The following is a 12,173-nucleotide window of genomic DNA, read 5'->3' on the forward strand; positions in this document are numbered from 1 at the left end:
TTATGAAATTAAGAATAGTGCTCAACCTAACCTCTGAATTAGGACATATGGTACTAAAAAGTAGAGGAAAGACACACACCCTAGATTTTCATAGATATTAAACCAGAATCTACATTAATGTAGATTTAGCTCAGAGGTGGGCTAAAGGTTGGTTGGTTTGTTTGTTTTTTCCTGGATATGTAACGGGATTGCATATGAGAGCCTAAGCATCATAATGGATAATCAGAAGAACACAGCGTCAAAGGCTGATACTGTGCTCAAAAGATACTGTGCTGGTACTATCCCTCATTCTTATGTATATAAATAGAGGAATCTTACATAGCAGTTGAAGATTTGTGTTACATTTCTTATTCAGCAATTCTATTATCTCAGCTGGAGTATTGTGTCCAAGAGCAGTGTCCACAGTTCAAGAAGAAAGATAGGTAACAACTGTGAAATTGTTGTTGGATCAAGATTAAAGAAGGGCTTTTTACTTGGAGGCCCTTGCATTAGTTTGTAATTTAAGAAAGAGAAGATTAAGAATGACTTCACTATAATCTCTAAGTACCCATATGAGAAAAGGAATTTGATAGCAACAAGGTCTTCAGTCTGAGATCTGAAGGGTTAACAAGGTCTTCAGTCTGAGATTCAAAGATTGTGAGATGAATCCAGATACATTCAAACTAGAAAAAGTAGCACTGATTTTTAAAAGGGTAAGGTATTTATTGGAATAAACCAAGATTTGTGTCGTACTACTGAAAACTGAAATCAGACACTCATCAAATTCAAAAAGGATTAGTCATTTATATATGATGAAATAGCAATTAATATGTTAACAGGACTGTTACACTGAAAGTTAGATCACAATGATTCCTTCTAGCCTCACACTATATGAATGCCTGAGGATCGTGACAAAGAAAACTGCGCTGTTGTGAGATATACATTCCCTTTAGTAAGTCATCCTCATGCTGCTGGGAGCTCCTTCTTGAATTACCATCATTGCTGGGGTTCTTTCACCTATATATTTACCTGCAGCAGATGATCTCGTCAAACTATCTTTTGTACCTTCTTCTCCTCATAAGTAAACCTAGTGCTGCCTTTCTCCCAAGCTATCACCTGTAGCCCAGTCTTGCTTAAGCTTTGCTACTAAGCAGTCCAGTGCCCTTTTATTTTTGTTTATGAAGTGCCATGTAAATTAGGAATTTCTGTAAACTTTCACTAGTATTATTAATGCCTACAAATGCCAGAAGCTGTTCTTTTGAAGTTCAGATTTTAGATTTTTGTCATTTGAACAATATGTGAGTATCCCAACTCTTTTTTTCCACTGTCTATGTCTTTCTTAACTTCTGATTTATCAATACTCTGTTATCTTTAATTCTGATATTATGTTTACAGTGCTTTACTGTTTTTTTTAATCATACTATTCTTATCCTCCTTTCCTCCCATTATCTATAATTTTTTCTCTCTTACTTGTCATTACAGTAAAGTGTTATTACTCCTCCCCTGTTTTTTTTTAGTTCCCCCCCTCCATTTCTGTCACTAATTGCTTATGCAATAAAGAAGGATTTCACCTAACTTTAGTCTTGAAAAGTTAGACAACAGGTCTAAAGCAGTTGCCTAGTCTTCATCTGTATTCTGTGGATAGGAGTAGACACTGAGATGACAGCACATCCTGTCATCTGAGGGGTATCAAACATGGGTGGGATGAATTACCCGCTGGAGCTGCCCAATTCTTTTCTTTTTAGCTACACAGATTGCCTAGGCACATACCTACCCATTCATGGTATCTGCAAATATAAGCTGCTGGGAGCTAAATAGCATATTCTCTGAGGGCAGAGATCACCTCATATCACTGCAATATGTTACAGTGAAAAAAATGTAGATCAGGGGAAATATTGATCACGTCATTTTTGCAGTTGTAGGAGTGCTGAAATGTGCAAAGGTGATGATGAATGGAATTTGCTCTGTCAAAGGAAAAATTAGTTTTCAGCTCAGTGAAACTTCTGTAAAATTCCAAATAAAAACTAGTGATTCATAAGACAATTTACTTGTCTGAGTGGCATTTTTCACAAGTATTTGGCAGGAGTATATTTAGAACAATACAAAAGTTAGATGTTATATTTTCTAACTTATTTTATTATTTCCAGGTACTAAAGAAAATGCTAATGTCAAAGAAACCTTGCAAAAATTGTGGACTATGATTGAATTAAATTTTGAACAGTGTGCTGTAGTGCTGTTAAGGTAATCATGTAATAAATTAAACTGTTTTATTGCAGGCGGTACCATAGAATTACCATAAATTGCTGGTTGACAAAATAAATATGGTAAGAGCATTACTAGTTTTAAAATTACAAAACTCTGTTGGAAGGGATGAGTTGTTTTTAGTGAAGATATGCAATGCTTTATTCTGTGTACCCTACATGAGTAAAACTACAGCAAATCTAATTTTTAGGTGTGTGTATTACAGGGTTTTTCCTACAGCTTGAGCTAGAATATTACCTTTCTCCTAAGTATAAATCTGATACTGATTCCTTAGTTAAACAGTTAACCAGCTGATTTAATGAAGCATTTTGATTCATGCTATCTGTTAAGGAATCCTGATTGACATTAGAAAGGAGATAGCTATACTATTTAATTGTACCATAGTTTATAACATCAGAGGGTTTGTTTGTAGCACTTGCTTGAAGGAAAGTAGATCTATTTCTAGGTAGATGCTTTCACTGATATTTAATTGCAGCTTTTGCAAAGATAGCTACTCTAACTTCAACAGTGTTCAGTAAGTCATTTGCAAGCATGACAGTCTTTGGGAATCACATATTTTCATTAAGTCCTTCAAAAATCTCCCTGCAAGTGTTCACACAACTGATCTAGCAGCAGGTCCATTCTGTCAGGAGTGAGGAGTGAGAACTGGCAATAATTACTGGCTGCGTGTATAAATCCTCACTCCTTGTAACCACCAATTTGAGGAACACTCATATGGGGTATAATTTTGTTTCACTTTTTAGTGTTTCTAATCCTGTGAAACCTTTGTATGTTGATAGGATCAGGACTTAGCAACCACAGCCTTATTCCAAATATTAGACCTCGGTTTTACATTTGCAGCATCTCTAAATCAGCAAAGATCAGGTGCCGGTTTTAGTCTACCTTCAGACTTTTAAAACTTATGGGACTGATTTTTAGGCATTGTCCCAGGGGATACATCTAAGTGGTTAAAATCATGCTACTGTGATTTTGTTTGATTTTTTTTTTTTTTTTAACAGCTGACAGACTTGCATTTAATGTAACAAGCTAGCACCTTAGCCAATAAAGTAACATGCAGGAATTTTGGAAGTTCAGTATTCGGGTAAAAGTTTTCCCATGCTCTAACTCCAGACTTACCGGAGGCCAGAAGCAGTACCATTTTACAACACAAACACCAGTTTAAAATGCCCTAAACCATCTCACTTTGTTCTAGGGTTGCCACCTGTTTCTCATTATATGTCCCATGTAGGCTCATCTATGTTTGTCCCTACTATAATTTTCAATGAATTAAAAATTTGAGGTTTCTTAGGGGCTTTTTCTGTCTCTGTGTGTGCTGTTTATCAGTGGTGGAAGAAACCTTTGCAAAGCTTCATGGACTAAGATTTCAAACTGTTCTGCTTTAAATTACTTCTGGCAATATTTGCATTGACTCTGTGACTCACCTTAATTAAATGTCAAGGTCAGCTATTATCATTGCTAAAAACATGAATGTGAAGACTGTTTCTGTAATTCCAATTACTATATAAAGGAATAGTAGAACATCAGAGTAGCATTGTCCAAATTTTGTGGATAAAACTTTTGCGGTTGAACAACTTGAACACATTCATATTTGACACAGAAAAGACGACAGCTATCACCAAAAATGGATGTTGTGAGGTTTCTTTAGACTATCCATTTTACATAAACCATATAAACCGAACTTTGAATTAGAGCAATTAAAGCATAGCAAAAAAGATATATTGTTTACCTACTGCAGAAAGCGGATAGTTGAAGAATAATGCAAGACAGAGGGAGTGGTGAGGAGAAGGATATCCTTTCCTTCACCTCTGCGTAGGTGTATTTTCACTCATACTCTCCAGAGGAAATCACTGGAAGGAGCCAAAACATGGAGTGAGACCAGTTATCTTTCTTCTGCCCTTCACCAGACAACCTGTTCATATAACAGTGAATTTTGTATGCGGGTCTTCACATTGCTTTGTCCAGAGGAACATTAATTTTCGATACTGCATATGATAAATACAAATTCCTGGTGTCAGGTGCCAGTGAGGTTAGCTTTAATTTCACAGAACTTCATAACACCTGCAAGCTTATTTGCCTTACAAATAACTTCTGAATTTACAGTCTTAGGTTCCTTCCTGTGTGAAAGGAATGCCTTTCATCCCATTTTAAATTTATTTGGTTTTGCTTTTATTCCTTTTTTTCTTCCAAAAAAGTTTTAAAAGTATATAAAGGGTTTTTTAATCTCCTAATGATGCCATAGCTTTAAGATGACAGCTTAATATAAAGAAATGGAAGTTATGCTAACTGATATTTATTTAAAAAAAAAAAAAAAGTAGTAGTAAAGTTTTGTAGAAGCCATAACATTTTGGGACATTAGAAGCAGTTGTACTCGTGGATAGACTGACTGATAGAAATATTTGTATGTAAGTATTGGCCATTACCGGCCATTAGCTCTGAAAGAGCTGATCCCTACCTGTTTTTTTATTTTTTTGAGATTGGACAGCTACTGGAGAAACATTAGCAACGCATTTTGTATCATTGTTTTACATTCATGCACGAAGCAGTGTTCTTCGTGATTAGCATAAGTTAAAGTCAAGACATATGTGCCCTCCTGATTAGATTTAAATATTTATCTTGTTTTCTGCTTTCCAGAGAAATGTTTAAAAGAAACTGTAAGTCAATTGAAAAGTTTCCTTGTTATGAAGATGAATGGTGTAAGATCTCTTTCACTGACTATGCTGTAACGTATGCTGATCAGCCACCAAATGTGTGGTTTGTGGTTTTTAGGTGAGTTTCCTACAGCCCTGTGTAACTCTTGTGGGGAAGTGGTACTGATGCACTGTGGTTTTTCAGTAACCTGCTTTAAAAACATAATTTTACATAAGTCTACTTTCATTAAATTCTAATGTATACTTCTACTTCATGTTACACAAATCATTTTATTTGTGAAAATAATTTTAATATAATTTTACTTTTTTTTTTAGGGAAGTATTTCGTGTTCCAGAAGACATGCTTATAGTGCCAAAGGTGTATACCACTATCCCATCCTGTAGACTTCATGTTGTTGATAATGACACACTGGAGGAAATGCCTTATGTCTTTTTCAAAGTAGCGCCTCATGTTTATCCCAAAAATAAGGTAAATGCAGAGAGTTGTTGTGAAAAGTATAATTTTTAAAATATTAAAAATTGCCCAAATTCTGTGGACATTTTTAGCTATGTCATAATGTTCTACTTTGAAGCATGCCCTTATGTATTAGCAAGTTTGAACAGAAACTTTCACTGATCTGCTTCTGTGCTAAACCTTTTGCAGTGCAGGAATAGCTTTAATTTTCTTTGATATTTTCTACCATCACTAAACAGAGGAATATCATCCAACTTCCCTGTGCTCTGCTACTAAATGGCAACATGGTTGCTGCTGATGCTGTCCATCTGAGAAAATAACCTTCAAGAGTCAGGGGCTAAACTAAGAATGAGGTTTGAATAGCCTTCTATAAGTCATGCTTACAGTAATTAAATTAACATGCATTTTCAGGTGCTAGTGATAATTGCAGTGTAAATGCCAAAGACAGCTTTAGATGTGCTCTCCCTCAAAGCCTGTGTGTTACCTCAGAAGCACTGGTGTAAATTGCTTCTAAAAAAATAACTGTATTGTTAAATAATTATCACAGCTTCCCCTCCTTCTGCCTTTTTACCTTTAGACTAAAGAAGACAGTTTGCTCAGTCTTCCCTTGCAAGTGACATGTTCTACATTCTTGATTGCTCTCTCCTCTGGAGTCTTTCCAATTGCTGTTGTCTTTTTCTTGTTTATCAAGCACAACACTGAGCACAGTAAACTTTGCACCAGGGGTTAACTTGTGGCCATACAAATGATGAGGAAGGAACGATTAGTTTACACGTCTTGTGGGGTTTACTTCTGCTCATATATCCAACTGTGATGCTCGCCCTATTTTGCAACACCATTGTTGACTCATGTACTTCTGTAACCCTAGGTGCTTCTCTGAAGAACTGAATCCTGTAGTTTATTATTCTCGACTAAATACAGTGTATTTCACTACTGATTTTAATGCTATTTTTTCAGACCATTTCCCTAGTTTAAAATAATCTTGAATTCTTATTTTCTCTTCATCTAAATTTACAATCCTTCTGAGTTTGTGGTATCAGCTAATTAAACATATATGTTCTCCATTCCACCACCCACATTATTAATAAAAATATTGAATGGAATCAGGTTCAGGTTAGCTCTTTGAACTCTCACTGATTGCATCCCGCTCTTCCAAAAGGAGCCATGAGTATGTGCTTTCTGGATGTGATTGTCCAACAGCCACCTTAGTTTCTTCATTATGACTCCATTTCCCTAGGCTTAGAAGAATGATCAAAGAGACGGTGTCGGGTGTCTCCTCCTTCCCCGTAGTGTGCTTTCCTATAGAAGGAGGCTTGATTGGTTTGATAGGACTTGGGTTTTGTAGTCTTTTTGCTATGTTGAGGGGGCTGCAAGGAGTTCATTTTATTAGTTATTTCATGAGGTTTTCAGCCATTGGAGTTATGCTGAGTAATGATTTTCTAGACACCTTTGTCCATCTTAAAAAAAAAAAAAAATAATTGCAGTTCTATAGTCTTCCAGTACTTTACCTGTCCTTCATCAGTTATCAAACATAGTTTAAAAGTTTTGTGATTTTTTTAATCTGTTATTATCCTTCAGACAGTTCAGAAGTTCATCAGACCTAACTAATCCAAATTCTTAATTTATCTATATGATCATTTACTACTTCTTTTCCTATTCTGGTCTGTCTCTTACCTCTTTGATATTACCCCTAATATTAACTATTCTAGCCACATGTTCACAGTTGACCTTTTAGTGAAGACAGGTTCACATTTTAGCCTTCTCAGTCTCCTCTGTCAATAACAAGGAATTGATGCCAGTTACAGTCTAACACTGCAGGAGCAGTTTTCTTGTCTTTCTTTTGTAACTTCCAGTTTCATCAGACTTTTTTTTGCACTAGAATGAACTTGCCTTATCTAGTGTTTATAGTGAATATTAGCTGAATGTGACAGATAAAGACTACTGCTGCTGGAGGAATATGCTTAAAAAAGAAGGGTTGCAGACAAACTCTTCAAGCTCTCAAAACTAATTTGGGATCAGAGGTGGGGTGTGGATTCCACCAGACAGGAAAATTTGGTTTGGAATCCAACAGTGGCAAGTGGCAGGATGCAAAAAGAAATCTCAATGGTAAACACTACTTAGTGCTTTTCAGGAAAGTGACAGGTTGTGGAAAGAACAATCACAACTTCAGATTTATTTCAGATCTCATCTCAGCATTTGTCTTGCTTAGCAAGATACAATTGTCTAGTTCTGCCTCGTGAGGCAGGTTTTCCATTTCCCTGATTTTACTAACTCTTTCTCAGACCTCCTCCTATTTATCATATCTTTCTTGAATAAAGATGTCCAAAATTGTACACAATATTCCAAGTAAGATTTTACCAACACTTTGTGCAGTACAGTGGTTTTAAAATTGGAAATGCTTGTTTAGCTATGCACTACCCCACCTGGTACATTCCATACTGGGTTTTTTTCCATGGTACAGCACGATAGCCTCAGTGATTCTGTCATTAACTAATGAAAATGGCCCTTTTTATTTTATTCCTGTCCTTCCTTATTGAAGTGCCCTCTTAAAGCAGACATTTTTGTTATTATTCTCTAAACTCAGGACTTACATTTTTTAATATTAAATGTGGTTAATATCAGTAAAGAGTGATTTTGGTTTAAGAGTATTAAAACAGAATTGTGCAGGTATGTTGTATTTTTCTACTTGATCTTATTACATTTCTTAATCAATGCTACTGAGTTTCTCAGTAAGAATATAACCTTATACTGTACAATTTAGCTTGTTTTCTTCCTATTTGTAAATGGTTCATTAATGTTTCAGCGGACCTGCAAAAGCTAATGAAAGCACTATTGATGTTTTGACAAGACATTATGCCTTATTATGAAACAGAGAATACAGTAGCATTATTTTAATCTGTTACCTTTCTTTTTAACAGTATTTTGTAAAAAAGTCAACGATATCAAGCAAGAAATTATGCAGTATGCCTGAATTCCTAAATGTCAATATTATTAAAGTCCTTCCTTTTTTTTTTTTTTTTTTTTTAAATAAACCTACCAGTTAGTTGTTCTCTTCAAAACTATGCATCAGCAATTTACAACAGAACTAAAAAGAAATCCTATCAACAGATATTGTTATTCTGCTGCAGTAACACACCTGGAACACACTGAAGTTCATTTCAGAATGATTGACAATAAGGGTAAAATCTGCACACTAGCAATAATGTCTGTCTTCTTTCTGCAGACATTACAATCTAGATAGAAACTAAGTACTTGCTTTGCATTATTTGGATTTTTTTTGCATAAAATTTTCTTCTTCAGTGGTAATGTTTTCTACTGCTCAATACAGTTGGGTTTGGTTTTTTGTTTTTGGTTTTGTTTTTTTTTTTTTTTTGAGTTCTGCTCTTTACTATTCACAAGTCTTTTGAACAGATTGTAGAAAATGATAGAGATAAGCATACCTCAAGCTTCAGCTGACCAACAAAGATAAGAGTTTAAGAAATCATCTCTAACACATTTAATCTAGAAGACAGAAGTCTGTTTGAACAAGGACACCGATCAGTTATTTGTCTTGACTAGTCATAGAAGGACATAAGGAAAACATCTTACTTCACAAAAAAGTTAGTTTAGGTGGTATATTAAAAAACAACTGTTTCTGATTCTAGAGACAGTGAATTGTAACAAGATATCTAAGTAGGTAATGAAACCTCTCAAAGGTTTTTAAGAAAGAGACATAAATCTGATGGGGTTGTCTGGATGTATTTGCTTATTTCTCAGTAGTGACTGATAATTACTTGTTGTTCCTACCAGCTGCAAAATTCAGTTATTTTGCTTTCTACTTGCTTATAATATTCAGAAAGTGCCCACTCAAACAATTTTTTAATCTTAAGTCTAAATTTTCTGCGTATTTATACTGAACATTAAGAATGTATAACCTTATCATTATAAACAGGTATACAATGGAAAGTGTTTTTCTCATGTGCACCATGCTGTCAGAAAGCACTTAAGTATCTGGCTAAATCCTTCTCACTTTCCAAGTGTACTTGTTAAGAGCAGGGGGGACTTTAACTATGTGCTTAACCAGATATTTAAATAAGTGAGTTCTCTTGAATCATAGCTTTGAATCATTGCTATTACCTTGTAGTGATTAAAGGGTATAATGTGCCTTACAGTTACAATTGCACAAATTGGAACCATGAATCGTTTCTTTTACTTTCATTCTAAATATCCAGTAGTCCTGAAGTCACAACCCTGCATTATTGGATAGTCCTGAAATCACAACTCTATTTATTGTAAGAATTTTTCAACAAAGCTTTTTGACTGGTGAATACTGGTTTCTTTTAACTGAAATTTAGCAGAAGACTGCCAAAAGAGAAAATCTTTCAAAGAATTTTCATCTGGACTATTTCTTGGGTGGAACACGAAATTTTAATGTTTAAAATAGCAAGATTGTAGGGCTAGCTTAGAGAATCTGAAGAAGGGACTTAATTCTAAGTTCCCCTATTACATTGCAACTGGCCATTGCACTCATTATGTCCCTTTTTCTTGACCCTGCCTTTCAAGTAATCACATTCATATTGCCTTCTTTTTTTTCCAAATACAAAATAAAATCAAATTTTGAAACCTTTTAAATTATATTTTGGTTTCCCATATTCCTCTTCTCAGGATTCATAAAAAGCAGATAAATCTGCATCAGGCTTATTAATTGTGTGTTGCATTTTTTTATTAATTTTTTATTTGATTTTGCTAATACTAGAAATATTTTTTTTTAAATCAACATCTTCATAAAAATAAGATTAATATCCTGACGTTTAATGCTATACTTGCAATGACATTATTAGAAGTAGGGGCAATATTAATTTAACCTCAGATTTGAAGACAGAAGGAATCTGATATCTAAATTTCCATGCAGCGAACTGCATTCTCCCATACTTTCACACTGCCTACAGTATGAAGGGGCATTTTAAAATCTCTGGTTTAGCAGTGAATGCAGTAATTTTCATGTTCACATTTTATGTAATTTTGCTTCCATATGTGTGAGGACTGCTAGCTTTTGCTGAATGTCTTGTCCATGAATTGCCAAACTATTAGTTTCCTTATCTTCAGCTGTGGTCACCTTTGGAGTTAAAAGTATCTATAATCTCAAAATTGTTGCGCAGTTTTCAAGTACATCAACACTTTACAATACACATCTTTCTTACCTCTGGCATACAGGTCAGATGTTTCCCAGCAATAGTAGAGTATGGGTTTGATGTGGTTGTCTCAGAGCTTGGAGTGAAAGTTCTTGCCTTATGCAGTTGTTTTCTTCATTATATCTCCTGCTACTACTACTGCTACTGCTACTACTATCATCACCACCACATATAGTTTTGGTCAGATACTAAGAGGGAAAAAATCTTTTGTACCAAATGAAAAGAATTTGATCGATACTATTGCTAATGGTTTTACAAGAAAAAGAACAGTAGTATTACAGAACACAGGGATGTATAGATGTGTTTTATCTGGGAGCTATTTGCATAGTCATATGACATAGAAAGCAAGAAAATACACTGAAAAAATATGCTTTACTGAACTTCATTCATGTTATAAGACTTTTCAGACTAGAGTACTGTACATGATTAAATAAAAAAAGTAAGAACTCATTAACATTTGTTAAATTAGACTTTATTAAACAACTTAGAATCATCAACTAATTTGGTTAGAAAGTGACCTCAGGAGTTTTACTGTACCTGGCCCTAAAAATACCTGCCAGCTTTGAAGTTAAATGAGACTGGATTTGACTTGCTATGTAACCTTTTGCAATATAAATTCCTGTAATAAGAGATGCTTCATAAGTTAGACTGTAATAGAGCTGTAAGATTCTTGCTTGCAAGAATCTTACAGCTCTATTACAGTCTAACTTATGAAGCATCTCTTATTATATTAATAAGTGTTACATGGACAAAAACTGTGTTGCATGGAGTCATAGAGTGCATTTTGAGTAGTGTTAGTTCCAAGTAAAAATGACTTGTTTTCTCCTTTCAGAAAGGGTACACATTTATGGCTGAAGCACGTACTGGTGACCTACCTCTGGCAGCTGGAAGATGGAGGCTCCGGCTCATCGGTTCTCATAGTCCGCTGCCATTTCTCTCTCGTGAGGCTGTAAATAATGTCTATTCTACTAAAGAAATTAAAGAGTATTACATACCCAATGACAAGCATGTAATGTTCAGGTAAATATTGAGAGAAGAATGATTAAATTCTGCTTTTTATGTGGACCATCCCTGACAGAAAAGTATGTTCTTTACTCTTTCGTAGAAGGGGAGGGTATTAAGGCAAATATCTGAATTTTATGGGACATCAATGTGCAATATCAAATTTAACATTTCATTTGTAAAAGTGTTATTTTCTGGAATATTGCCACTGCTTAATGAAGAACAGGTATGAAGTACACAGACCATAACTTTAAAATCATAATAGCAGTATTTTACATTTCTCTAAGCTCGATCTTGAAATCTTATCCGTATGTCAGTTACTGAAATTCCCCAGTCCTTTGGGGGATTAAATATATGTTAAAATCAAGATTTTGCAGGTGGGGAGGAGACATAAAGTTTGATATATTTTTTCAGCTATTCAGATAAAGCTTTAAATAATACAGAAATACAATGCTTTCTTTTCTGATATATCAGACCAATTTCCATCTTGCAGCATTGGCAGAAAAATTTATATGCATTTTATTGTAGCATACTGATTCTTTTAGGAGAACTTATTTAATAAGAACATGATGATTTAATTTTTATTAATCCTTTCTTAATTGATTAAAGTTTATTAAAATCAGTTTATTCTGGCTGCGTTTGAGTTCAGAACTGACC

At 34.6% G+C, this 12,173-nt stretch overlaps 1 protein-coding gene across 1 annotated transcript in view; it reads left to right on the top strand.

The window, feature by feature from the left end:
- Positions 1 to 12,173, top strand: part of ADGB (androglobin) — a 121,052-nt gene that overhangs the window by 82,125 nt on the left and 26,754 nt on the right. The window contains exons 23-26 of the mRNA XM_030023512.2: positions 2,127 to 2,220; positions 4,873 to 5,007; positions 5,205 to 5,358; positions 11,347 to 11,534. Of these exons, the coding sequence (XP_029879372.1) occupies positions 2,127 to 2,220; positions 4,873 to 5,007; positions 5,205 to 5,358; positions 11,347 to 11,534 (571 nt within the window). The remainder of the gene's footprint in view (positions 1 to 2,126; positions 2,221 to 4,872; positions 5,008 to 5,204; positions 5,359 to 11,346; positions 11,535 to 12,173) is intronic.

Source organism: Aquila chrysaetos, chromosome 8, assembly GCF_900496995.4.
Source record: "Aquila chrysaetos chrysaetos chromosome 8, bAquChr1.4, whole genome shotgun sequence".
NCBI classification, from domain to species: Eukaryota; Metazoa; Chordata; class Aves; order Accipitriformes; family Accipitridae; genus Aquila; species Aquila chrysaetos.